The 26,375-nt window shown below is 58.0% G+C and overlaps 11 protein-coding genes across 11 annotated transcripts; 5 read left to right on the top strand and 6 right to left on the bottom strand.

Annotated features, from left to right (window-relative positions):
* Window positions 1-696: 696 nt before the first annotated feature.
* Window positions 697-1,413, top strand: SLS55_007548 (uncharacterized protein; the record flags this gene model as incomplete). Its single annotated transcript, XM_066778964.1, has 2 exons — window positions 697-705; window positions 760-1,413. 2 exons carry the CDS (start codon window positions 697-699, stop codon window positions 1,411-1,413), a joined length of 663 nt encoding a protein of 220 aa, XP_066631401.1.
* A 641-nt stretch (window positions 1,414-2,054) lies between these two features.
* Window positions 2,055-5,692, bottom strand: PSH1 (E3 ubiquitin ligase; the record flags this gene model as incomplete). The annotated part of the gene is made up of 4 exons (XM_066778965.1): window positions 2,055-2,545; window positions 3,305-5,159; window positions 5,215-5,334; window positions 5,390-5,692. The coding sequence occupies 4 exons, from the start codon at window positions 5,690-5,692 to the stop codon at window positions 2,055-2,057; spliced, it is 2,769 nt and encodes a 922-aa protein (XP_066631402.1).
* Window positions 5,693-6,832: 1,140 nt separating this feature from the next.
* On the bottom strand, window positions 6,833-7,357 carry SLS55_007550 (uncharacterized protein; the record flags this gene model as incomplete). Its single annotated transcript, XM_066778966.1, has 2 exons — window positions 6,833-7,255; window positions 7,352-7,357. 2 exons carry the CDS (start codon window positions 7,355-7,357, stop codon window positions 6,833-6,835), a joined length of 429 nt encoding a protein of 142 aa, XP_066631403.1.
* A 354-nt stretch (window positions 7,358-7,711) lies between these two features.
* On the bottom strand, window positions 7,712-8,089 carry SLS55_007551 (uncharacterized protein; the record flags this gene model as incomplete). Its single annotated transcript, XM_066778967.1, has 2 exons — window positions 7,712-8,035; window positions 8,081-8,089. The coding sequence occupies 2 exons, from the start codon at window positions 8,087-8,089 to the stop codon at window positions 7,712-7,714; spliced, it is 333 nt and encodes a 110-aa protein (XP_066631404.1).
* Window positions 8,090-11,046: 2,957 nt separating this feature from the next.
* SLS55_007552 (uncharacterized protein) lies at window positions 11,047-11,452 on the top strand (the record flags this gene model as incomplete). The annotated part of the gene is made up of 1 exon (XM_066778968.1): window positions 11,047-11,452. A coding segment is annotated over one exon (406 nt), but the record flags the coding sequence as incomplete, so codon positions are not given.
* Window positions 11,453-11,511: 59 nt separating this feature from the next.
* SLS55_007553 (uncharacterized protein) lies at window positions 11,512-11,999 on the top strand (the record flags this gene model as incomplete). Its single annotated transcript, XM_066778969.1, has 2 exons — window positions 11,512-11,518; window positions 11,644-11,999. 2 exons carry the CDS (start codon window positions 11,512-11,514, stop codon window positions 11,997-11,999), a joined length of 363 nt encoding a protein of 120 aa, XP_066631406.1.
* Window positions 12,000-13,043: 1,044 nt separating this feature from the next.
* Window positions 13,044-14,023, top strand: SLS55_007554 (uncharacterized protein; the record flags this gene model as incomplete). The annotated part of the gene is given in 3 exon segments (XM_066778970.1): window positions 13,044-13,050; window positions 13,062-13,067; window positions 13,134-14,023. The coding sequence occupies 3 exon segments, from the start codon at window positions 13,044-13,046 to the stop codon at window positions 14,021-14,023; spliced, it is 903 nt and encodes a 300-aa protein (XP_066631407.1).
* A 1,510-nt stretch (window positions 14,024-15,533) lies between these two features.
* SLS55_007555 (uncharacterized protein) lies at window positions 15,534-16,691 on the bottom strand (the record flags this gene model as incomplete). The annotated part of the gene is made up of 3 exons (XM_066778971.1): window positions 15,534-16,394; window positions 16,503-16,509; window positions 16,687-16,691. 3 exons carry the CDS (start codon window positions 16,689-16,691, stop codon window positions 15,534-15,536), a joined length of 873 nt encoding a protein of 290 aa, XP_066631408.1.
* Window positions 16,692-18,338: 1,647 nt separating this feature from the next.
* Window positions 18,339-20,479, bottom strand: KIP2 (Kinesin-like protein kip2; the record flags this gene model as incomplete). Its single annotated transcript, XM_066778972.1, has 2 exons — window positions 18,339-20,261; window positions 20,474-20,479. The coding sequence occupies 2 exons, from the start codon at window positions 20,477-20,479 to the stop codon at window positions 18,339-18,341; spliced, it is 1,929 nt and encodes a 642-aa protein (XP_066631409.1).
* Window positions 20,480-22,381: 1,902 nt separating this feature from the next.
* Window positions 22,382-23,983, bottom strand: SLS55_007557 (uncharacterized protein; the record flags this gene model as incomplete). Its single annotated transcript, XM_066778973.1, has 3 exons — window positions 22,382-23,009; window positions 23,062-23,478; window positions 23,640-23,983. The coding sequence occupies 3 exons, from the start codon at window positions 23,981-23,983 to the stop codon at window positions 22,382-22,384; spliced, it is 1,389 nt and encodes a 462-aa protein (XP_066631410.1).
* Window positions 23,984-25,228: 1,245 nt separating this feature from the next.
* On the top strand, window positions 25,229-25,953 carry SLS55_007558 (uncharacterized protein; the record flags this gene model as incomplete). Its single annotated transcript, XM_066778974.1, has 2 exons — window positions 25,229-25,234; window positions 25,345-25,953. 2 exons carry the CDS (start codon window positions 25,229-25,231, stop codon window positions 25,951-25,953), a joined length of 615 nt encoding a protein of 204 aa, XP_066631411.1.
* Between the last annotated feature and the right edge of the window lie 422 nt (window positions 25,954-26,375).

A 26,375-nucleotide genomic window follows, 5' to 3' on the forward strand; every position in this document is an offset into this window, starting at 1 on the left:
CATTACACACCGGGCGCTGCGCCGCTCGCTACTTCAATTGCTGCGCGGCATTGCATCATGCCTCCGCACCGCCTTGATTGCATCGCGACGAAAGAGTGACGGCCCCGCAGGCGCGGGGGCGCGCGCAATTTGCCCGTGCCCGCAGCCGGGCCACTGCTCTACTTACGTCACTTGCCGCCTATGAACTCATTGAGCTGTTGTTGGACGATATTAATCCGCAACACCCACGCACCCCGTCCCGAAGCAACTTCTGCATTCTCCGCAGCTTCGGCCTGGCCTTTCCACCGTCACCGGCACACTGCAAGAAATAACACCATGTCGCTATCTCTCGACTCCTTCCACACAATTCCCACATCCTACGCCACCTGCTCCATTGGCTGCAGCCCCGAGCACACGCTGCCAAAGAAGCTCGATGCCATCTCCGCGGCCGGATTCCAAGCCATTGAGCTTTCCATGCCCGACATCCTCGAGTTCGCCAAGCTGTATTTGAAAAAAGACGTTGGCCCGAAGGACTGGGATGACCTCTGCACCACGGCCAAGGCCATCAAGGCACAGACCGATGCACAGGGCCTCAATATCCTGATGCTGCAGCCATTCGCCAACTTTGAAGGCTGGCCCGAAGGCTCCCCGGAGCGCAAGGACGCTTTCGAGAGAGTCAGAGGCTGGCTCGGAATCATGGACGCTTGCGGCTGCGATATGCTGCAGGTAAGTCACTAGCGCACCGACGAGAATCAGCAAAGACGTGCTAATTATAGCCAGGTCGGGTCTTCTGATACTCCAGAAGATAAGATCGGCCTCGACCGCGATCGCTTCGTGGCTGACCTCCGTGAGCTCGCCGACATACTGGTTGAAAAGAACTTCCGAGTCGCCTACGAGAACTGGTGTTGGTCGACTCACGCTCCGGATTGGAAGGATGTCTGGGACATTGTCAAGAAGGTTGATAGGCCCAACGTCGGCCTATGCCTTGACACTTTCCAGACCGCAGGTGGAGAATGGGCCGATCCGACCACCGAGTCTGGCCTGCTGGAAGGATCATCAAAGGACGAGCTGGAGAAGAGGTTCCACAGGAGCCTGGGTGAGCTAGCCAATACCGTACCTAAGGACAAGATCTATCTCCTGCAGATCTCAGACGCCTACAAGCCAAAGCAGCCCCTTAGCAAGAATGCCGATGAATCGGGCACTCGCCCACGAGGGCGGTGGAGCCATGACTTCAGGCCACTTCCGTTCGATGGAGGATACCTGCCCGTTGCCGACGTAGCCAAGGCAATCTTGAAGACCGGATTTAGAGGCTGGTTCTCCTACGAGGTCTTTGATGGCGGCCCGGACGGTAAGGGGCGGAACTATGACCTGCACGAGTACTCAAAGAAAGCCATGGACTCGCACAGGAAGCTCCTCGAGGCCTGCGTTGGGTGAAATACTCCTTGTCGATCGAGGAGGTGAGCCGCTCAGTAATTGATAACATGTAATACCATACCAGCTCTACATTGCGTATACATGCAGCATGGACCAGACGCAGGCGAAGACTTGTCCACTATGTGCTTACTTTTCGCCGCCCCGGTTCGTTGCACAAAACTGAAAGCGTCGAAACACATTGTTGCAGAGGCTATGAAATCCACGAATATGATCCGACAGAATGCTCAATTGTTTCGTCGAGCTATCAAAAGGCCGAGAACCCGTCAAGGGGGAGGGGGAGACCGGCCCCTTGGCTATGACGCCACGCTCAGAAATGGAGAATAAGAAGCCTACATCGCAGTCTGAGAGCCACAAACCGCCAGGAAAACGGATTTGTAGCAAGAAACCCCGCAGAAAGAGATTCGTGGTATGAACAAACGCCGAGAGCCCATGCAAAACTAGACAAAAGAGATCCCATGCTGTTCCAGACCCGCAGTGCATTACCGTCGTGAATCATCAGAAAGAAGGAAAAGAGAGATCCCAGGCCAGCGTGGCCATCATGCTCTATCATTCTGTGTTTTGCATGTTCGTTTTGTGCAGAAAAGGTAGACTGCCAAAAGAAAAACCAAAGGGAAGCAATGGAAGTGAGTATCATACTGAAATCAATAATACGCATTACTGCCACCAGCAGTGATACCGTCTGAGCCAGCTGAGACGCCTCGTTCATAGCCATAAGCAGAGACGCCAGGAATGGATCCGCTTCGAGCACGGATGAATGCATTAGTGTTTGTAGACGGCTGTTGCTGTTGTTGTTGTTGTTGTTGTTGTTGCTGCTGCTGCTGCTGCTGCTGCTGTACAAATGCGCCAGGAGGAGCACCGACGTTACGATTGCTCCTCCGACGGCCAAGTGTAGGCTGTGGATTCGGCATTTGCGGGGGCATGGACTGTTGAGATAGGGAAGCCGCGCTGGATGATCCAAGAGACTGTGCAGTGCTAACACTGTATTGACTCCGGACACTTCCTGGAGTCGAGGCATTGCTGCTCTGGCCGGGGGTCGTCTGCCTTCGTCCAGCAGCAAACGGGTTGGTGCCGCCTCCCTGAAGAGCCTGCTGCCTACTGATGACGAGCTCGCGGGCTCGGCTAAGACGCTCCTCTTCCGTGAGTCTAGAGCGCTGAGAACCATTAGAACCAACGCTGGAAGTTGAGGCATTCGACTGGTGCATGACGGCAGGATTGTTCGCCCTCAAAGTTCGTGTAGAGGCTTGATTTGACAGGCGTTGCTGCGACGGCTGGGATCGAAGATTGACACGCGAGTTTTGTTGCCTGACATGTGGAGTAGAAATGTTGCCATCTCTCACGCTGGTCTGAGAAGGCTGTTGGCGAAGGCCCCGTTGCGAGTTTCGAGGACGCAGAGTAGCAGTAGATGACTGGTCTCGGAGACGTTGGACCGACTGTCTTGGCCTTATGGGACTTAACGGTACAAATGGATTCCAGGGGTTACGGTTTTGCTGCGCCTGAAAGCGAGCGGCGAAGTTGAGCCCGGGAGAAATCGGACCTTGATACGTGCCAGAATTACGCCTGCTGTTCGAGGAAGGTGTACGGGTGTTTGCACGGTCAGTTATATCGTCTTGTTGCCCTGGCCAATTCTGAGACCCTGATCCTTGATTAGATTCCGTTGCATCTGGAAAATCGGAGGTGATCGTGATGCTGCTCGCCCCGGAGGCAGACGGAGTACGCCGTGAAGCATTGCCGTTCACATCACTGCTGGAACTAGACGCTTGGCCCGTTGATCCCTGACTCCTCTCCGATCGCGGAGACATCGGCGCGGATGACCCACTCAACGAATTCAGATTGATGGGAGTCCGGAGCCTGGCGGGCCCGTTCGATGGTGGCGAGAATGGGGGCAACGGACCATTGGACAAAGGTGAGAATTGGGGATGGGTAGCAAGAGGCGAAGGAGCAGCGCGGTTACGATTCGAGGTTCGAGGACGAGTAACGGGGGTAGCAGCTCTCAATTGTTCCAAGTGATCTAGGAATGCGTCGGGGCGTTGAAGATTGAGATCTCGCAACTCCGCCATGTGTTGAGCAAAAGCCCAGCTAATCCTTGGGTCATATTCTTGCCGTTCGGTCCTTAGACGAGGCCGGCGACGGGCACCAGGTGCTGCAGTGTCGTCCGAGTTGTCGTCAGTGTCATTCTCCCCGGAGTTCCCAGCCGAAAAGTTGCTGCTAGGAGGCCTGGAGCCGGTTGAAGCAACGCCATTGCGTAATCGCATCCTAGAACCGCGTGGCCGCACCGCAGGCGATCTCATGCTGGCGTCTCCATCCCGATCAATCTCGGAGTCGTCATCGTCCGCCTCTCCATCCTCGTAATTGGTGCTGGAAACAGCCGATAGCACCGAACTACGTCGGCGTAGGCCTCGGGAGCCGTCAAGAACTCGGGAATTGCCCGTGCGGGAAGGCGGACGGATCGCGCCGGTAGGTCTATCTGCAGTAGGAGTCAGAGAACCACCGAAGTGAGATCGTTCAACGGAATTCGCAATCGGCTCCCACCCAACGGTCGTCCTTCCTCCATCGCTGTCATCATCCTCTTCCATTAACTCTTCATCACCCTCATGCCCCAGCGGGGACCAGCCGTCCTCGTACAACAAAGCCTGCGTATCTTCTTCAAGGTCTTGGTCAACGTCGACATCCTCGGGTGCTGAAGAAGAGGGCGCCACTGGACGTCTGCGAAAGTTCGGCTGAAATTGAGGCCGATATAGAGGATGCTGCAGGCGCCTTCTTCCTGGAGCTATTGGACCCTCATCGTTGTCATCTTCATCATCTTCTGCCTGGTGGGAGGCGCCGGAAGACGACTCCGATTCGACAACACGCCGTACGCGGCGGCCTCGCATGTTAGACGGCGGAGTTGGGGTTTCGCTGTCGGGGGACCGTGTGTTCTGAGACGCGGTCTCTGGTTCTCCATCGTCAATGAAGTCATTCATGGAAGAGTCCCCATCTTCCTCGTCTTCGTCTTCTTCTTCGATGTTGCCCATCTCAGTGTCCTCAGTCAGAATCTCGGAAACAATGCTGGCACTGTATGAGCGCCGTCTACTTCCAGCTGCACTGTGAGCGGCTGGGCGACGGCGCGTTGGGCCGAGGCCGAAGGGTTGCTGCGGACGGGCGAGCGCCTCGTTCGCGAGCCATCTCCTGACGGCATAAGAATGGTCGTCGTCGAACTGATCCTGCCAGTCTTCTAGTTCGTCGCCGTAGCCGTCAAGATCAAGGTCAGCCTCATTGTCTTCAAGCTCAAGGTCGCCGTCCAGGTCCTCGCTGGACATGTCATGTTCCGAGGTTTCGTCCATGTCGCTGAAGCCGCCGAAACTGTTCCCCCAGGCCAATGTGCCGTTGTCATCGAACTGGAGGCCGCACTGCGCGCACTCCCCTTCCTCGAGTTCCCATGCACACATAGGGCAGCGGTCAACGCCGTCTTCCTCATCGCGGATAGCGCGCAAACCTCCTTCGGGACGCACGCGGAAGCAGCCTTTGAAGAGGCCGCCAGTCCGCACGTCATCGTTGGTCTTGTCCTGGAGCACGAGATCGGCTTCCTCCTTCTGCCACTGTTTGTGGAGATCCAGGGTCTCGCCGGCAGGATGAAGCTCGGCGCGGTTTATGAAAATTTGGGTCATCTCGCGAATCAGATAGGCGGGTGCAGGTGGCTGGACCACCATAGCCCTACAATCGGGGCATGTCTTGCGAGACCTATTGTTGACGAACCACGTGCAGAGGCACTGCGGGGAAGGTCAGTAATGTGTGAAGACAAGGTGGGACTTTGTTGTTGCTCACACTGTAGCAGTAGGTGTGCCCGCACGAGATGACATAAGGCTCGTAGAGGAGCCTGTCGCAAATCTTGCAGGTCACGAGAGAGCGGAGACTATCGAGATCGGACCTGAAGACTTTGAGCAGCTGCGAGGACAGATTAGCTGGGAGCAAAGCTGCAAGCTGCAAGCGGAGGCGGCACCTCTTCGTTCCTGTCGGGCTTGGACTGTTCGGCGGGCTTCTTGAGCTGCTTGACCTTCAGGCTGTCTTTGCTAGCAGTCCGGGGAGCTCGTTCGGCGTCTGCGAGCTTGGACGGCGGCTTCGCGGGCGTGGCGCTTTTTGCGTGCTTCGCAGCATGTTGGGCACCGGGCTTGTGGGGTGCCATGTCGTGCGGCGAGCGGGAGGCGGATGGGGCAGAGGTGACGGCTGCAGTGGATGCAGAGTCATTAGGCGTCTTCTGGCGCGTGGTGCGCGACGAGGCGGGGAAGTGGTCGTTTGGATCCATGCGGGCGTATCATGGAGCAGGAAACGTCAGGGTGGCGCCGGCGAGGAAAAGTTTGCCTGGCTGCCCAACGTGGCCGGCAGCAGCTAGCGGGGTGAGAACTTGGGAATGCTTGGGCGCAGCTATGAAGCTGTCGCGGGAGATGGCGCAAGGCAGGCAGCTCGCGCCAACTGACGAGAGCGAGCCTAGCGCGCCTCCGCCACGGTAAAAGCGACCCTCCAGCCAAGCCCGTCTCCGCTTTCTCCCTCTCTGCCCGCCCTGACGCTTCACCACCTCGCACGCTCGCCGCCTGCCTGTCCGCAGCACCAGCAGGCGCGCGCCGCCGCGAATCCTCAGCCACACCGGCGCTACGAGCCTGCGCCGGGCGCGTCGATTGCCGCCGACGAGCCACTGGCGGCCCTGCCAGCCCGGCTCGTAGCCTCACTCCCGGCGCCCTCCCGCTTCCGCGCCGTTCCAGTCGTTTGTTCTCACCTGCTCTCCGCGCCTATCTTATCATTGGAGACAGCCCTTCTTATCTCCAACCGACCAGCCACCGCTTTTCGAGGCAGACTCACTTGAGGCGCGCAAGCTCGACCGGTGAATGACGCCCTCGCAGCTCCTAGTACGTCATGGCTTCCCATTTGATTGCGACGATCCGTTGCTTCGATTTCTCCTTGCTACGTCGTTGTCGCATCCATCAGAAAAGAGCTTGGGCACATGCGTTCGGACCAACCTTGTCCACCGGACACAGTGACTGCCAATCGAACTCCTACTCAAGCTTATGCACGCGAGCTAGTCTCGTCTCCAACATGTCCTCCCAAAAGAGTCAATTCGTTATGTGACCATGAGCGATGTCTAGTGTTAGGGTGCAGCAGGTGTGCGACGCAGGGGAACAACAATCATCCAAAGCAACTCCTGAGAACTCCAACGCGCCACCAAAAAAGAAAATAAGAAAACTCCAAAGCAACCACGAAATCCGGAAGTCCTACAGCCCAGAGCAGTCTTGCCCGGCGCGACAACAGCCTGTCAAGTCCCCCCAAGCGACTACGTTTTGTTCCCGAATGCGCATATCTCCCGAAAGGCCGCGTGACTCGTCAAACCATGAGCTGCTCTGCTGTAACCCGACCGCTATGAAGAAGCCAATCGCTACAAACACCAGGCCGCTCATTCGACACGAGCACGTTTGAGCGATGGCGCCTCCTCCGCACCGACGACGCAGTCGGGGAAATCGACCTCTTCGATATAGCCCATCCGCACCTCTTCATCTGGCACTATCTCGTTCTGCATGTGCTGAAGGAAAGCAATCTGTTCGGCCAGGAAGTTCTTGAAATCCCTGGTGGCGAACCTTTTGCTGGCACGGCTCTTCTCGCGCACTTCCTTGAGCTGCGCACGCACACGCTCCTCTACCATGGCCAGACGGTATTCGGCGAACTCGGAGTAGAGCGTTGAGAGATTGGAGATGGGACGAACGGTGGTGAGGACCGAGTCGTCACGCGCGAATGGCGAGCGAGGACGGAACGAAGTCACCGCAGTGATACGCTCTTGTGCACCGAGAGCACGAAGGGCCTGGTGCGTGATGTAGCGGCCCTGCAAGATGGCGGCACAGCCCTGTCTCAAACATCAGTATGCCTTGGTGCAATGCAGTGGTGCTTTGGGTTGGCTTACCATGGTTGGTCCGCGGACCTTCATCACGTCGCCGTGGCCAGTTCTCAAGGCAGTCTCGCCACCGACCATGTTGGTGCAATCGCTGAGCATCAACACGCACACGAAGGGGTAGCTGTCGGTGTGCCAACCAACAACCGGCTTGTCATCCTCCCAGGGGCAGCCAGCGATGCCCTCGTCTGCGTCGTAGTACTCCTTCTGCTTGTTGATGACTGCAAGCTCCTCCTTGGTCTCTTTCTCGGACTTGACCGAGAAGTTGATGTGTGCGACCTCAACGTCCATGACGGGGACGAGGTCAACACCAGCAACTTTAGAGATGGCCGCGAGTGTCTCAGGGTGGTTCCAAGCATCCCAAGTGAACGGGGCGTATCTGGACTTCCATCAGTGGCTTGCACGTATCAGTTTCAGGATATTTACTGACTTTGGAGCGTAGCCTCGAAGCTGGCAAGCGGCGATGTTGCTGCTGTACTTGCAGTGCTCCAAGACCTCAGGCTTGAAGATTTCTCTCCTCATCTCATGGACGGCCTCCTCGGTGAAGAGCTGGAAAGGCTGGGAGACAGCGATGGGCGACACACCGCGGTCCTTGGAGTAGCCGATGTCCTCCATGGACCAGACTTGTTCGGGCTCCTTGTAGCCCAGGTGTTTTGATGGGCTGAACTCAGTGCCAGAAGTTTTCTTCTCAGCAACCGCATCTTGGATGATGGGCTTGAAGGAAGGTCGCGGCAGGGTCGCGGTGCGCTGAGTAGTAACGGTTGCCATTTTGGAACTAAAAGAGTCAGTTTTGGCGCTGCGATAAGGGGTGCCACCTATCCGGCCACCACGGATGGGAGAGGAAGCAGAGGAGATGCAAAAGAGATATCAAAAGGGCTGCTGTTGGGAAGCTTACGTCAAGAGTTGGAAGTGATGGAAGAACAAGAGCCTTGTGGCTGATGTGGTGGTGATGATTCACCTGCGGAAGGAGCAAGAGCCAAGACTGATGATCTTGATGGAAGAAGCAATGGAGCTGCGACGGGCGGTGGTGCTCTGGAAGAGAGTTGTGCGAAGCTATGGGTATAGGGTTGATGTCGATTGATATCAGGATGGTAGACGACTCGGCGTCTTTATATTTCTGAGAAGGCCCTTCTCATGAAGCGCCAGATTGGGACGAGCATCGACCCCGGATCATGCGAAACTGGTCAAGACACGGATTCTGGCAAGCGGTCCCCGGGCACGACTCAGCGGCTCCCTTGCCAGTGGCCACCGATGGGCGCTTTCCCGGACAGGAGCACTATCTTCGCAAGCGAAATGTGGAGCGGTTATCGTAAACGCCCGTTCTATCGCGGTGCTGCCACGGCGGACGGGCATGCGCATTATCTCGCACTGGCTTATCGCGGCCATCGGACCGTCTTGTTGCAGCCATTGGGCACGATCGCTATAGCTTCCGTGGTGCGGGTTTCCTGAGCGCACTGGTACCGAGCGCCTGGCCCGGTGGACGATCTCCCTGCGAGGGAATTGACTTCTCTTCCAGGAAGGCCGACCTCGCAGCCCTCGCAGCCCTCGCAACTCCCAGCCAGGCCCTAGCAATGGCAGCCTCCATCACGCACGTCGAGTCCACCTGTGGCGCCGACAGCACGGTCACGTTAGTCACCGAAACCCTGCGACACGCCGCGCCGCACCGCCAGCCTAAGCAGCGCATGGCCTGGCCGGAGGCGATGCGCAGGCGGGCGGTGCGGACGGATCATCATGATGTGGCCGCACTGCGCAAAAAGTGGAGGTGCGTCAGGGAGGTGTGGAGGGCTAGGACCGTGACGGCATGGAAGACCGTTGGAAGCAGCGGCGAGGCTGGGACGAGCGCTGGGCGGGATTCGCATGCCAAAACCGGGAACGCGTGGATTGACATGAAAACGGCGGTGCTGGCTTCCCGATGACCCAACGCGGACGGGATGGCAGCTGCGAACGGGTGGTATACTTATTAAGCTGCCGCTACGCAACGCATCCTGCCGGGCAGGCTGATCAAGCGTCGGCCTTTCTCTCCAAACACGAGTGAGTGTTATCGGCAGTGACGTTGGCGGCCGATAGTCGTGCTAAGACCTGCCGGCCGCTGCTGACGCGCCATTGCGAGAGCGTGCTCCGTGAATAGTATGCAAAGCCTCTGCTTCCCTGTTGGCCCGGCATTTTGGCTCGCTACGCCGTTGGCACGCGGATCTGTGATGATGATGAGATGCATCCAGCGGACGGGACAGCGATCAATCTGGCGGGCTGCAGGCACGCCACGCCTGTTGGCAGCACCCGACATCCACCCTGCGTCCTTAGGGCTAGCTCGGTGGCTCCGTCAATACGCGCTGACACATGTGGGTTACGGCGCGGGGAAGACGAGGGTCGCCGCTGCCATAGGTTGGCGCTGCTCGGCTGATCGCCGGTCGATACACATCTCCGGCCGGCAGCTATCGCGTCCATCCTTCGCCGCCCAGTCCCAATACCGCCGCTCTCTCGCATCCAACCCCGCACATCCACCAGCTCTCGCACGCGTCCCAATGGCTGCTGATGACAAGCCGGAGAACCCCTGGACCGACAGCGCTGCCTCGACCTTCGACGGGTAAGCTGTCCCTCTTCCGGACCAGCTGCCCGGCCCGGCCCTCGTTGCATCACTGCGTTGATCTTCTAACATGTCATGCAGCAAGCAATACAGTCAATACTTCGATCCGTGCCAGGAGGCCGCCTCCAAGAGCCTGCGATGCCTTCACCGCAACGGCGGTGACAGAGAGATGTGCTCTGACTATTTCCAGTACGCCTTTCCCGCAAAGTCGAGAGTGCTCTCGCCGCTTCCGCCCGCCATACATGGCCCTCCCTTTCGACGATACCTTCAGGCGCGCATCACTAACTCTAGCTCTACTAGGGCATATCGCGACTGCAAGAAGCAGTGGGTACGTAGCTGACCCCGGCACCTTCCTGCATCGCTCTCATGCTGATACGCGTTTCCCCCGGCCGCAGATGGAAGCACGGAAAGAGGCCAAGCGGAAGGAGAACAAATCGTTTTGGTGAAAGACCCAGGGGCGATGGTGTATAATTGGATGGGTTAGGAAATATCAAACGGATTGGCGTGGTAAGAAACGAAGTATGGTAGCCATGCAGCGTCCGTTACATTGTTGCCCAACCAGCATGCGCAAATGCGACTTCGGCCAGTTACGGCCGCCGCACACGGCGCACTGGGTGGCAATGGTCCAAGCACTGCTCGGGATAGAAGATGTGTACAAAAGAGGGTTTTGGCGCGCGAAGTCGATGATGACGCGCTCGGCCATTTACATAGCTGCTGCCGAAACGGTGACGGCGGGCCGGGCAGTGGGGCGCAACACACTTGGGTTGGCGGGCACGTGTGGTTTGATCTTCTGCGAGAGTAACACAGCAGCCCCAAGGCCCGGTAGATAGCGTGCACAAGGGATGAGGTCGCAAGGGATGACGTTGGAACAAAGTAGGTGGTGGCCCGAAAAGGTATGCGTGCTCCACCACGCGGGGCCTAGGTCGCATTAACGCGATTTTCTCGTCGCCGACGCGCCTAACCGCATCGCCGCCCTCGCCAAGCCCATCCCCTCCACCTCGCCCGTTGCTCGCGAACGCTCGCCATCCGGGACCAGGAGCCCAGCGTGCGGCAACGACTTTGGGCTGACGCAGCGCACACGAGCTTTGCATTTGGCGGGTGCACCCGTGCGCCGCACACCACCAGCCATGGCCTCCCTCAGCGTAGACGCCATCAACGACAAGGTCCACTTCTCTGGCTCCAATATCAAGCAGGCCCTCAAGGAGTGCGAGAAGAAGCTCCAGAAGCGGCCCAAGGACCCCTACCTGCTCTACTGGAAGGCTGCCGTCCACCTCAAATTCGGCCGAGATGACGACGCCTTTGCCCAGCTGGCCTGCCTGTGCGAATCCACTCCCGCCATCACCGACCAGGACTTGCTGAGGGCCATCTACTTCCGCCTGGGCGAGCGCGCGAGCACCGCCGACAAGCGCAAGGCCCTGTGGCAGAATGCCTTCAAGGCCTCCAACGATGGCAATGTGCTGGTCACGTGGTTCGAGAGCGCCGCGTCCATGGATGACTGGCAAGATGCTCAAGTGGTAGGGATTAGTATGCAGGGACCCATCTGTTGAGCGGTTTTGCTGAGTTTTCATGCAGGCCATGGTCACGCTCAAGAACAAGTACCCCAAGGATGAGCAGTATGTATTCGCGCTTCCTGCGGTCCAACAGTTGGCTGGCGACGCCTCGGACGGCAAGGACGACAGAAACGCCAAATTCATGCGCATGTTTGCTTCCAAGGCGCTCTCTATGGCCGTCGCAAAAGGCATGAAGGGCGAGAAGACCGTCGATGCGGTGACCACCCGCCGCGAGCTCCGGCTCGTGCTCCAGATCTATCGGAAGCAGGGCATGCTCAAGGACATCCTGGAAATTCTCGGCCATCCCATCGTTGGGATTTTCTCGCCTCTGGTGGTCTGCGACCTTTCCTTTGTTCGCACCAAGCTAGAGGTGCTGGAAGAGGCTGCCCTGTGGCAAGACCTGTGGGATTTCTGCGTTGCTGCTCTCAAGCAAGATCACACTCCCGACGAAGCTGCAAAGACATCGTACTCTCTCTGGCCCCACGACTACGCACCATGGCGAGCGCTTCACCTCTCACACCGCGAGTTAACGCACCAAGCGTAAGTTTGCTGCATCCCATCATTTTCCCCATAGCCCCAGCGGTGCTGATTAGAGTCAGAGCCTCGGATTCTTCTCTCGTGGATGAGTTGAACAAGTTACTCGAAGAAATCCACGAGAGGTACGCTAATGAGAATCTTCGCGTTCGTCTACTGCCGAAAGCATCGATTACTTCAAAGGACAATGAGGAGCTGTTCAAAAACTGCATTGCCTATGTCATGGTCTTCGCCAAGGAGCAATGTTGTTTCGAGGACGTTTCACCCTATGTCGAGAGGCTCGACGATGTTCATCATTCCAAATTCCTGGATTGGTGCTTCAACTTGGCGAACGATCAGGATAAGCCGATTCAAGATGGAACTCCGAAGCACCAAGCGCAAGCACTCCGGACAAAGGCGAACGTTCTGAAACTGGAATATCAACTGACGCTGTCTAAAGATCAGAAGGCTACTAAAGACCAGCTGGAGGATTTCGTGGTCAAAGCGCTCGACGTTCACCAACTGGCCAAGGGCAAGGATGTCACGACCTGCGAGGATGCTTGCGCGCTAGCCACAATGGCGTTGGTCAAACTTTTCTACCTCGAGTCGTCCCTGGACTATCTGGTCCAGGCTGAGATTATAATGAAAGAATTGCTCTCTTACGCTCCCGAAAGCCGTAAAGCAGCACTCCTCCAAGCCCGCCTTGCAGCATTCCTGGGCAACTTCAGCGAGGCTATGGAAGCCTGGTCGAGTCTGAAGGTCAAGGAAATACTGATGGAGACACTCAGTCACCACATGTTCGCTCGGATGGCCATCACTCATCCGTTCTACTACCGCGCAAAGCAGAAGAGCAGAGCCAACACCGACCCTCTGACGCAGCTCGATAGGATCCTACAGACGGCCGACAGGATTCTGCATACCCTCCAGGCTTTCCTTGGCGCTGAGATTGACGCTTTGCAGTACGATCGGCTGCTGGAAATTCAAGAGCTGAAGAACAACCTGTCCAAGAGTCTGAGCAGGAAAGTCTCGGTTATCGAACGGCGCAGAACGCTTCGCATCAGAGGTGAGCCGGTCGATGACATGTACTGCGAAGTATTAGGTACGTCTTAAGAAAACTCACGCCTCATCTTTGTAGTAAGTATCATGGAAGATAACAGCATCACAGACGACGATCTCGAAGGCCTCGTCGACAACCGCGACCTGAAGCGCATGTGGAACTACGAGCACTCGGCGACGCCACGTTTCGAGCACCTTCTCTCCTCTGGGCCCGTGCCGGGTCGGTACTGGCTCGCGCTGCACCTGCTCATCGACGACACATGCACTGTTATCTCGTCTTCCGCCTCGTCGTCGGGCCCCGACAACAGCCACGCTCATCGCATCAACATCGCCAATAAAAACGTCGAAAAGATCGCCAACAGCCCGTCCGACTCGGACTTGACCGAGCTCACGCCTGTCGAGAAGGCGCTCATTCCAGGCTGGGTCAAGCTGCGCGCCCTCGCCAGCAAGGCCCTGACCGGCACCGACGTCGGCGAGACCTCCGCCGCCATCTTCGACCTGCAGACTTGGCTGTCCGGCTTCATCCAGAAAGATTCCGCAGGGGAAGACGCGCTAGAGTCGCTCTCCTTGCAAAGCAGCAAGACCAGACATCCCCTGCCGCTGCAGCGCGACATCCAAGCCCTTCTCCTTGTCGCCGAATTCCTGCAGGCGTCCGCCCGCCTCTGTGACGCTGCGACGCGCCTCGCTAAGAACAAGGCGCCGAAGTGGTGGCAAGCCATTCCCCTGAAGGAACTCGCCGTGCTCAAGACAGTCGTCACTGAAACCTTCGCCAAAGCCGTGCGCCAGCCCGCCTTGGACTGGACGAACAGGCTAAGTGATGACGGCGTTGAAAGGCTGGCGGAAGGCATGAGGAGGGGCCGCACGGGCGAGGCCGTCGTTACGCGGGTTTTGGCGACGGAAACGGGGGAGAAGAAGAGGTGGGTAGCGGATGTGGCGGGATTTCTCGTGCAGGGGGCCATGGACGCGTTGGACGGAGTGTTGAAGGTTAAGTTGGCGTAAAGAGGGGTGGGAACATGTTGGAAGCATCGGATTGAACAGGAAGGGGCAGAAGGAGAAAAGGGAACCGAATGATCATAATCAAAATGGAAGGAACAAACGGCCAGCAGCCTCGGTGTGGGAACTTGGCGGATTAGTGATTGAGACCAGTGAATCATGAAAGACCATTTTACTTTCATATTCCACGAGACGCATTGCATTTTCCTTCAAAGAGAGCAGAAGAGGACATCCCGACGTATATGTAGTTTTGGAAGTGGCACAAAGACTTTCGAATATCGGCCACGGATCTTTACGTGGGCGGGATCAAGGGTCTCGTGTAAGACATGCTCGAGGAGGTAGACTCTTTTGTCTCCCAGTGTGAGGTGATTGAAGCAGCAGCAGAAAGAGTGGAAAGAAAAGGGGGACAATAGAACTGCAACACAAGGTAGACTGTCACTTGTTTTCTATCTCCGCAGTCCGGAAAGCTACGTAGATGAGCTCAAAGGCCTGAGCGTGGCTATTTCTTTCCTAGAACACTGGATGGGCTTAAAGAATGACGCTGTCTCTAGTTTTCCGGCATTCTTAAGTCCAACTAAAAGAAAAGAGCTTATGATGGTTTCTAGCCGTAGATTGTTCTGTTACTTTCTTTCTTCCTTTCTTTTTGCTTTAGGTCTAGCCTGATCTAAGACGATGTCTAAGGCTTATGGAGTAGGAACGACCAATGTCATCATTCCGTAATTAATCTAAAGGGGGACAACGGCAAAGAAAGATCGATAGAGGGAGGAAGAGCGCGTCGTTTAAAGAACCTAGTATCAGAGTAAATTTGACCGTCCCCATTTTTTCCACCATGCGCTGGGGGTCCAAATTGATGCCGGGGAAAGGCTTGGTTTCGAAGTCGCAGTAACAGGTCCGTAAGCCTAGCGCGATCAGGCAAAGTTGCGGATGTACATACTGATTGCGTGGGGTGTCAGAGAGATAGGTGAAAACAAACTTTACCTCTATTCTCTTATCGACGAGCGCGACTAGTGTCTTTAGAGCATACCGTAGGCTTTCGCATAACTGTTTTTACAGTAAGCTAGATCTTTCACCCATATTTTACTAATATAAAACCTTGGAACAGCAGGTAGGATACACATGAAGCGAACTATTGTCAGTAAAGAGCACACATAGGCAAGTAAACATCTCAAATAACTGGCATTAAGGTCACGGGAAACGGGGAATTAGCAGCATAGACCATAACAAAACCAATGATTATATTTCTCCTACACCTTCTCTCATCGCATCCCTCTCCACTCTCCCCACTCTCCCGCCACGAGATGATTCAAAATGAGCGGAAGAAATATTAATTGCTATATACGATTCAGGGAAGAAAGGAAATGTGAAAACGCCTGCAATGCAACGCTATGTGTATGCCCGCCCGCCAGAAAATGGTATAATGATGATGAAAAGATCAAAGACGGACCTAAATCTTCCACTCGCCTTCTTCTTCCCCCTACCACATTGACTCCACCCTCCACATCTCTATAAGTTGAAGTCACCAATCTATGCCCCTCCAGTGGAACTCTCCATCAACGTTTTTCCACGCGCCTTGCTCGATCGCCTGCTCCCATCCCATCATCACCGCCAGGAGCCGGCACCCGGTCGCGCTTAGCGTGCACATAACCTGGTCCGCCTTGGCCACCACCGCTAGGTCAAGGAGGTATGCACGCCCGACGAGCTCGCGCATTTTCAGCGCCGCCTCGTTCGGCTCACCACTCCGGTGGTCGCTTGCGGCGCCGGCGTTGTTTGCGTTCGAGCGGCCAAGCGACCAGAAGACGTCGCGAAAGAAACCACCCTCCCAGCCCGAGACCTCGTCGATGTACCGGTTCTTGTTCTTGGCACCCGACGCCTCCAGCGTCTTCTTGCTGGCCAGCACAATGCGGTCTTGGGCGCGCACGACGCCCGCCATTTCGGAGGCCGTGTATACGTCTGGATCGTCGGATGCCATCACAGCTTGGGAGGAAGTAACAGCTAGGAGATCCGGCTGCTCCTCTTGGCTCACGGCCGCAGCCGGAGTGTGCATGGACTTGATTGGACCGGCGTGAGCATCGCGTTCCACCTTGGCGCCGTCAGTCCTGTTTCCAGGCAGGGACGGGCCGTAGTGTTCGGCGATGAGGTATTGGACGCCTTGCGCAAAGCGGTCCAATGGGATATAATCCTTGGAATACTGGTACTCGAAGGGATGGCGATCCCCGCGGCGCACATGCAGTCCAATGTTGACGCCGCCCTTTTCGATGACAGGTTCGTAGAGAGTGCGGGTCCGCTCCAGAACGTAGTTAGCGTCCTCGTCGTGCAGGCGGAAGAGAGCCTCATAACCGTCCCGAAGCATGCCGAAAATCTTGTGCTGTCGCTGAACCTGCATCTTGCGGGGATCTTCGTACTCCTCGACAAAAGCGTGGCCAAAAGTGGTGCGGATGGTAGCGGCGGACACCATCAAGTGCCTGGCATGGTGGGGGCAGGGAACAACCTGGCTTGTCATTGGCGGTAGGCAGGACGGGGTCGGAGGAGGCTTAAAATAGCCCACGTAGCTCCCGTAGGGCCTGCATAAAGTCAGCGACATGAATCGCAACCAACGTTAGCGCATGCGGGCGTACCATCTCGTATCGTCAATGAAGAAGGCTCTGCCCTCCAAGCGAGCAAGCCCATACGCCATCCACATGGCCATCAAGGTCTTTCCCAGACCAGCGTCGGAAGTCTCCATGACAAACGTCAAGCTGGTCTCGCAGATATCCATTCTCTCGCCCCGGTACGTGTTACCCGCTCCCATGAGACTATCGTTCAAGCCCACAGGAGACACCATCTTGGCATCGCCCTTCAGATCTGGCAGGAGGCCCTGCTCCACGGCGTGGTGGACGTCAATATAGGTGGGATCGATGTAGTAATAGCCCCTGTGGTGGGAGCCTTTGCCGTGGATCGAGGTGGCAACTTCCTTAGCCTGGTCGCACAAGTCCCTGTACTGGGCCGGGGCAAGCGGGAACGGCGAGTCGGCGGGGATGGAAACGGTCCATCTGGCCCTGCCCTTCTGGTCCGTCATGGCCACGACCGACGGCTCGTCCGGCAGCAGGCTGCCGCCGACCATTTCGTACTCGGATCCGTCTGGCGCCTGGTAGGAGATGCCGTGAGGGCGTGCGGACAAATGCCACCAATGACGCACGCCGAGCCATCCCAACAAGACGAGGCCGCCAAAAACCACGAGGAGCTTGCGGAGCAGGCGCGAATAGTTGGGGAGCGATCTTCTCCAGTCCCTTGGGTGGGCCGGCGGCAGGCCTGGCGAGGGCGGGGGCGAGCGCGAGAGCAGCAGCGGATCGCGCAGAGGGTCGCCGCGGGCTGAGCGAGGGGTCCGCGGGGTCAGGCCGCCGCTCGGCGGGAGGGCAGAGGAGCCTGGCGAGTTGATCGAGAGGTGGTGGTTCTTTCTGGCGTGCATTCTGGGCGAGTGGGGAGAGGGAATAAGCATGACGGACGCCGGCGTGAGTCTTTCGGAGGAAGATGGGACCAAGAATGCGGATTGGGTGCGGATGCGGAGCTAATGCGCGCTGACTGGGCAGCTGTCAAGGCAGGGCGGGCTGGCGAAGGAAAGAAAGTGAAGTTGGAGCCGTCGAGCACCTGGGACCGGCAGGTGGCGGGCTAGAAGGGAAGCGCGTCTGGAGCACGAAGGGAAGCAGTTGAGACAGGCAATGTTACGCGTGCATGAAGGCGTCCAGACACCGTCGGCGTGGGGGAGGAGCGAAGGGGGGTCAGGGCCGGGTCGAGTTGGCAGAGGGGAGCATGGCGCTGGGCATGTAAGCGTGAGTGAAGGGAGCTCACGCGGCGACGGAGGGGCCGGCTGTTGGTGGAGCAGGCGTGGAAGGCAGCATAACTACTGGGTGGTGGCGCTGCGCCGGGGCCTGAAGCGGAGCTCGCGTAGGCTGCGGCCGTTTGTTACATGGCGGCTCGGCCCTGATGGCTGCTTCATCAAACCGCCCTCGCCTGCGGGTGAAACCCACCCAAGACGCCCGCACACGCAATGCGCGTCACACATCTGTTGCAGCCGACCCCGCCCCTCGCGAGCCTCTCCATTGTTAAAAGCTACTCAAGCCGGTTCCCAGCCCCTCCTCTCCGAACAACGCGCCTCCCCGCCCTGCCCCGTCGTGAAACGCGTGTATAACAGCCCTAAGAATGAAATGCGACAGTGCCCGTCCAATCGGACGGCGAACAGGGTATCTAGACGAGAGAAAGCAAAAAAGACCAGATGCGCCGCATGAACGTCGACGCGGACCCCCAAAATCAAGTCCCAACACCCCCGCTCCTCTCCCGCTCGCTCCTACGACGTCCCCCGGCCCTCGAGTGCCATCCTGGCTATGCTCGTCCTCCGCCCATGGCCGGGTTGCTGCCTGGGCTCGCCCTGCTCCGATATCATGTTGTCTAGCATCCTGGTAATGTCCTCCACGTCTCGAGACCTCTTTTCTGACCGCGGTGACAGCAGTGCAATCGGACTGGCTGCCGATTGCCGCGTGAGGTACGACGACCCCGTGCTCCCCCGACTCCGATGCCCGGGCGTGCGAGGCCCCATGGACGCTCTGCGGTCCATCGATGCTCTCCGCTCGATCGACGTGTCGATTGTGAGATCCGCCACGTCGCGCTTCCTTGCCGCCGAGCGCAGTGCCGTCAGCATTCGGTCCTTGTCGTCCAGTCGCGCCCTGAGGTCCGCAATCTCGTCGTCCTTCTCCTTCATCAGTGCCTCAACCCCGCCTTCCTCGGCCGAGTGTACCGAAGCCGCCAGCGCCATCGATACGCGCGAGTGGCTAGACCTCCGTGCTTGGAGAAGCCGCTTCTCCAGCGTCGCGATGTAGCGGTTCTTGTCCTCGAGATCCGCTTGAAGAGCCCGGACCCGTGCACTTTCAGTCGCCGTGCCATCACCATTCTCTCCAATGGAGTCGTCTTCCTCGGAAGTGTGGTCTGACGGCAGGCCAGGTGCCTGAGTCGCGTAAGGGGAAAACGACGCTGCGGAGCCTCCTGATGACATTCTGTTGAAGTGCGGCACCTCCAGGGTCGCTGTCGAGGTTCGGGCCGACACAGTATGAGGTTCACTATTGCTCATGATCGAATTGCGGTATTGGAAGCCCATAGACGAAAAGGACCGGCCAGAGTTGACGCCGATCGACTTTGAACTGAGAATGAGGCGGTTGAGATGCTCGATACGCTCCTTCAAGGCCGTGCGCGCAAGTTGCATTTCCAACATCTGCTCTTCATGCCTCGCCGCCGCCTCAGCCTCCCGCGCCCTCTCCTCAGCCATATCGACATCCTTGACGACTGGAACCTCTTCCTTCGTCTTGGTGTCTAGTTGTTTGCGGAGCTCTTGGATTTCCATGCGGTATCGGTCCAAAAGGGCACGACTGCCGGCATCGCCACCACCAGGAGTTGCCTCTTCCGCCTTCTTGGCATGGCTAACGATGTTGTTCTTCGCCCGAGACGCGAATTTTAATGTGTTTAGGGTTTCATTGACATGCGTGGCGATGGAGGCGGCAGTTCCGGTGGATCCAATTGATATTGTGCACAGGATGCTGACAAGTGAGCCTCCAGACAGGGCTGGTTGTAACAAGCGGGTCAGTTTGCTGTCGCGGTAAGGCAAGTGCTTGTCCTTGTCTGCTCCCTTCTTCTCCTTTGCCTCGGACAAGCGTGCAATCACGGTACCAAGGGTGAGCAAGCTCTTGTTGATATGAGCACCCTCAGTCCTTCTCTCCTTATCTTCAGCTGCTTTCTCAGATCCAGCAAGATCAATCAAGCTCAGAGTGGAGACTCGGACACCGCCGGGGGCAATGGCAGTCCTTTTGGTATCTTGGAGCGCGACGCCACCGGGCACGCGCTCACGGCTCTCGACCACAATCTGTACAACAGCATGACTGCGCGAGCTGCGGGCGTTGAACTGAGTTCCGGCAACACGCCTGTTGTTGTCGCCTCTTGCAATGACGCGAAGAAGCTGAGTTGGGCTTTGGACGATTTCTTCTTTCAGCGGAGTGGCGTATACACCCCGTTTGCTGTCCTCCCTCAACTTGATCTCCTCTTGCTGGATGGCCTGTGCGCCTGGTCCTGTCGGTGGCGGATCTGATAGAAGATCGTGGATCCTCTCGTTGTAAATTTCCAGGTAACTGACCCGGAGTAAGAACTCTCGCTTGGGTGTCTCGCGAATGAAGGAGAAAATGTCAGTGATAGCCAGCGGTATCACACCAGGCGATGTTGCTGTTCCCTGCATGGAGAACGTCTTTCCTGTGCCAGTCATTCCATACGCGAAAACGGTTCCGTGATAACCTTCCATCACCCTACGCACCAATCGTTTTGCTGCTGCATCATACACCCTGGCGTTGTTGTCCTGAGTCGAAAACACGTTATCTGCGAGGTGTCAGCCGATCTGTGTCACTCCAAAACCCGAGACAGCGCACGTACCGCTTTGAAAAGTACCACCATCTTTTCCCCTATATTCAATTGTGCCTCGCCTGCCATCAAGTTCCCAGTCCTGCAGGCCCGTATTCTCACTGGTTGATGCATTGGGGCGAACTCTGACGCTCACAATGACGTTGCCCTTGACGTCCTTTCCAGAATCGTTATCCGATGAGGGAGATTTGCTGCCCTTGTCATCGCCACCCATCTCTTCGATTCCGGTCGAGTAGGAGCCGTTCGCGGATGAGCTCCGACTCTCCGTGGGCGAGAACTCGGTCAAGGCGCTTGGCGACGTGAGAGGCGACTTGATGGCCGAAGGCCCACGGCCCTTGACGCTGGGCCGCTTACGCAAGGCGCCGCCGCCGCCGGGCACGCTTAATGAGCCGGCAGAGCCTCTGCGGTCGGTGGTGATGCCGTCCGGGGTGGTGGCGGCGGACAACGGGCTCGAGGGGTGGCTTTGGCGGCTGCTCTTGGGCGGTTGCGGGAACGAGCCTATGCTGATCGTCTTGCGCAACGTTTTGTGCGGCGACGGGCCACCGGCCTGTGCCGCGGGCTGTTGGGCCTGGGGCACGGCGGTGGCTGAATTCGCGTGTTTGCTCTGCGGCCTCATGGGTAGCGATGAGGAGGAGGTGCGGGCGGCGGCGGGCGAGGGCGGTGGGCGGGAAAGCGACGCGTTGGAGGCGGTGGATATGCGGCGCTCCGGGCTGGGCGGGCCGGGACGGGCAGTTGCAGCGCGCCGCGTTTTGGGGACAGGCAGGGCGGGCAACGGGCCGGTGGGAGGGTTCATGGGACGCGGCAGCGTGGTGGTTGTGGTGGTGGCCATGGTGGGCGGGTCGGACTGCTTAGTCGGCGCAATCACAGCGCGCGGTCTGGCGCCGATGTGCGGTGACTGATGCGGAGCTGGTCAGTTGGCGGTACCCTGGTGGGTTGGCTCTGCGGCCATCGGCGGCGGGCTTTGCTGGCGCGTTGCTGGATCAACGGGCTGCAAGGGCCATGCGAATGCGTTGGAGAAGGCTCGTCCAGGTGGTTCCGGCGTTTGTCTGGTGGAGACGCGGTCTCCTTGAGGGTGCGGGTTTGTGCAGCGAGCAGAGGCCCAGGGTAGGCAGTGGCCCGAAAGCGCACAGGGCACGCACGCTGGCACGGCGATGACACGGCGGCAGCGACAGACTGGCACGCAAACGATGGGAAGAGCGGCCGGCAAGGCGAATATCAGGCAACGGGCGCGCGGTCTGGCTGTGGGAGGAAAAGGAGCAGCGTGCGCCGCAGCGCGCCCACCGTGCGCTCTCTCTCGGGAGCGATCAGCATTGTTGTTCTTCGCCGCCCTGGGACTGGCTGGACAGTCGCCTCTCAGGGGCTCCCGGCCGCCGCACGTCCACAAATGATCTCCCCCACACGCCGAATCACAGCCCAGTTCACGCGAGGCCCGTTGCCCGGCGACTCGCTGCGGCAGGCATCGCACGGGGCCTGAGCCTGCCGGCCGCCTGCCTCTGCGCCCCGGCGCTGGCGCTCTCCGCAGCCAACGGCCGCAAGGGACGCCCAAGGGTCCAGAATGTGCCTGCTCTTTCGGAAGGAGCTGCCGCAGCACCACCTCGTTCGAGCATGCGCAAACCTGCTGGTCAATCTCCCGTGATGACTAGTGATAGTGTGATAGCCCGCGACCAGCACCGCCGCTTCGCCCGGCAATCGCTGATCGCATCTTCGCCTGGCCCGCATCGAGCGGCGCCCACTGATGATGACAGATACTGAGGCCCACCTGGGCGGCACGCGGAGATGACCATCAAGTATTTGCCGTTACGACACGCATCCATGCATTACTAGCTGCTGCTGTTTCGAGACAACCGAGATACCTCTCCCGACGGCGTCATTTGCCATTGCCTTCTCGGGCTACGGAAACCATGCGCCCTCCCGTGCCGTGCAGCCCTTCGCCGCTTAGTGGCTGTGGCCGTTGTTGCCGTTGGCGTGGCCGTTTGCCCCATTGGGAATCCCGTCACACCCTGCCGCATTGCGCACCGCCGTCGACGCTTTACTCGTGTACCCGTTCTGCACAGGCCCGCCGTTAGGGGCCCGGTCCACCGTATCATCGTTCACGACGGCCTTCTTCAGGCTCGACATGCCATTGGCCGAATTTGTCTCGACCGCCGCGCCGTTGATGGTGTATCCCGTGTCGCTCGAGTCGACGTATGCCTCGAGACCCTCGCCCTGGCGTGGATACTCCTTCATCATCTGCTTGTGCAAATGCAACGCCTTGACCATCTCCTCGTACGACACATCATTCAAGAACACACAGTTGCCCAGAGGGCTGGGGATGGCGGCCCGAAGCTTGCCATCCCGCGTTTTCAGGATGGCCTTGGTACCCTTGTCGAGGATTTCTTCGTCGAACTGGGCGTGATCCATGGACAGACCTGCTCGCGAGAAGAGGTTCAATATCCTCCGATATTCGGCGTCGCTGAGCTGGCCTCGCATGTTCGCCAACGTAGCAGAGTACGCCATGTCGATGGAGATGGCATGTCCGTGGCGAAGAGGCACTTCCGGGACCAACTCGTGCAGCGGCGACCACCTATACAAGACGTCAATAAATTGTCACGACGACGACTTGAGGAGCAACTTACGTGTGGCCATAGGCGATCACCCTGTCCAGCCCAATCTCGTGCAGGTTGGGAGTTTCCAGCTTCAGCATCTCATAGATCCCTGCGCGGTTGATCCTGTCTGCCGCCGCCTTAATCTCCGCCGGAGCGCCATCCGCACGACCGAAGCCGGTGTTGATGAGCTGCTCGCAGTACTTGTCAAGCAGGTCAAAAGTGTCGAGATGCGCGCAGGTTGAGATCTTGATTAGCTCCGCGAAGCCGTTCCGCACCTGGGCTTTTGGTAGTGTTCGCAAGAAGTTGAAGTCGAGGAAAGTGTGCATGGGGGCATGGTAAGCACCGAGCCTGTTCTTGTAGTTGCCGTAGTTGACAGCCACCTTGATCGAAACAGAGGCGTCAATGAGGCCAATGACAGTCGTGGGAATGCGGATAAAGTTGGTGCTTCTGCGGTATGCGGCGCAGGCAAACCTTCGTTTTTATTAGCCAGACGGACTGAGACAAGCGTTAATCGATACTGTCATACCCGGCAACATCAGTGACCAAACCACCCCCAACAACCAGTACGGGCTCCTGGAGGAGTGTTAACGATCATAGCAACACCTTACACAGCGGCACATACCTTGCGCATGATACCAAAGTCCGTCATGGAGTCGGCGATGCTCAAGAAGGTGTCGATTGACTTTGCCTTCTCGCCAATCATTGTCTTGTGCAGCTTGAGGTCGATGTTGTAGTGGTTGAAGTACTGCTGCATCTGCGTGCCGTAAATTTCGAAGATGTTGAAGTCCATGACTGCGAGACAGCGGCCCCAGCGCTCGTAGCAGTCAGCCAGCTGGCTATTGCGAGTGTCGAAAACGCCGTCCAGGAAGGTGAAGTCATATTCGATCTTCTCCCAGCCCTGGACGTGGAATCCAGCCGATGTCTCGGCGACGGTCGCCTTCATGTCCGACATGTTGAAGGGTCGTTGAGTATATGGCTAAGGGGACAGAACGAAAGCCCACGTTGGCACTGCAGGAACTGCGGAGGGGCAGTTAACCGGAAAACAGTCGCTTCTTGTACCCGTCCACGCCAGGCGGGCGGCCCGTTTTGGACACGCGCTCGCCTGTACCGGGGACATGGAGAAACGCTGCGCGTGAACAACAAGCAGCGGTCACAAAGCCCACAGGAATAGCTCCGTGAGGCGATGATTGGACGCGGCGGGTTTTAGCAAGGTACCGTCGTAAGATGACGATGTCGCCATGGAGGGGAAGCAGGGGTTGGGGGCATAGTGCATACAGAGAACGAAAATGCTCAGGCGTGCGAAGCCGCAAGTGCATTAGCATGATCCGAATACACATGGTGGAGCAAGTCATGATGTAGGAGGGCACAGCTGGCGGCGGCGTGGTGGCCTGGGCATGTCGTCAGTACGGGCGCAACCAGCCCACAGATCTGGTTGCAGCGGGCCTGGCTCTGAGATCTTAGTGTCACGCCATCAGCGGGAGGCGGGTGGGTCCCCCTGGAACATGCAGAAATGCGGTTTGAATGATGATGTTTACATCGAGGACTTGGGACGAAAGCGCGCTTTTTCGGCCGCGGGCCACGGCGGCTAGCGGGCCCCACGCACCGTCCTATTGCCGGAAGCGGAGTGATCGTCTCGGGCATGGCGGCATCCAACGCCGCCACAAGCACAAGGGGCATGGGCGAGATCGCAGCCGCCGCGTAGCGCCAGATCTTTGATGAGCATCGGGTTCCTGAGCCAGCCGGGGCCTTTGCGCCCTGCCCCTCCCCCGCACGAGTCCAGGTCGACGCGTCTCCCGCGCCCGCGACGCGGCGGCCGCCCGCTGCATCTGCTCCGCCCTCGCTCTGCACAGGTAGCTGCTCATCCCATCTTCGCTTTTCGCTGGGGCATTCCCCTCCTGGTCGCTTGCAAGCAATCCGGATTCCATTGCCCGAGCTGCCTGTTGCGTTTGGGGCAAGTATTCCCGCCGCTCGTCTTTAAAGCAGCGGCGCCCGCCCGCATTGCTCCGCAATCCCCGCAGCCATGGCACAATTCGACAAGAACAAGGCGTACGCCGAAAAGGAGGACGTTTTCTTCGACGACGGCCGCGAGGTTGAGCTGCTGCATTTCGTCTACGGCAGACCCAACATTGACGAGATCCGCGGTTCTCCGGCGCGTGTCCTGGCGGCCATCGATGACTTCGCTCGCACCAGGTATCTCATGAATGTCGGCGAGGACAAGGGTAGGATCGTCACCGGGCTGATTGCCGAGGTCAAACCTAAGCTCATGGTAAGCCGCCGCAAAACCAGAGAGGCGCGCATCTGACCGGACAATAGGTGGAATTGGGAGGCTACGTCGGCTACTCCTGTATTCTCTTTGGCGATGCCGTGCGCAAAGCCGGCGGAAAGCGCTACTTCAGCCTCGAGCGGAATCCCGAGTTCGCTGCAGTCATCGCATCTTTGGTCGATCTTGCGGGCCTGAGCGACGTTGTCAAGGTGGTGGTTGGCTCCAGTGACGCCTCAATAAGGAGGCTGCACGCGGCAGGCGAGCTTCAGCGCATCGACCTCATGTTCCTCGATCACTACAAGCCGGCGTACACGACTGACTTGAAGCTGTGCGAGGAGCTCAACCTGATTACGCCGGGCTCCGTTCTCGCGGCGGACAACGTCGTCACACCGGGCAATCCACCATACCTAGAGTATGTTCGGAGCAGTGTTGAGCGGAAGAGAGCAGCCGCCACCGCAAATGGCACTGTGGGCACCGATGGCGTCGACGCGCGCTTTGCAGACCGGACGTCCAAACAGTATGTCGCACGAGAAGGCGAGGCCAAGCTCGATACAACTCGCAAGGGCAACCCAAATCTGGTCTACGAGAGCAGACTGGTAGATAGCTTTGAACCCACCGGTGAAAAGGTAGGCCCAAGATTCCAGTACACCATTGATTAAACAAGTTCACTAACTTTCGACGCAGGACGGCGTGGAGATTACCCGATGCGTCGGACAGCAGGCATAGCTTAGAGACGGCCGAGATGTTGGGAAAACATGCATTGTAGCAAGGTGCTGAAGGCATGGTTTGAATGAAATTCAGTGCACAAGTCTTTGCCACGACCGGGCAGCAGCGGGAGAGAACACGCCTCACATGACTGCGCGTTTGGCTCGCCTTCCTCTCGGGGAAGGCAAGTTACGGGCTACCTGCCTTTCCTCCGTCGCAATCAATCATTGTAATTCTCCCCACTTCAATCCATCGTGATGTCGCTCCAGTTTAATGAGACGGGTGGAGACGAGCGCAACGCCCAAAACAGCGTATCCATGACGTAGTGAACATTGCGTTCACGATCCTTTCACGTAACACAGGCACTTCAGCTAGC

Source organism: Diplodia seriata, assembly GCF_021436955.1.
Source record: "Diplodia seriata strain FDS-637 chromosome Unknown scaffold_7, whole genome shotgun sequence".
In the NCBI taxonomy this organism is placed as follows: domain Eukaryota; kingdom Fungi; phylum Ascomycota; class Dothideomycetes; order Botryosphaeriales; family Botryosphaeriaceae; genus Diplodia; species Diplodia seriata.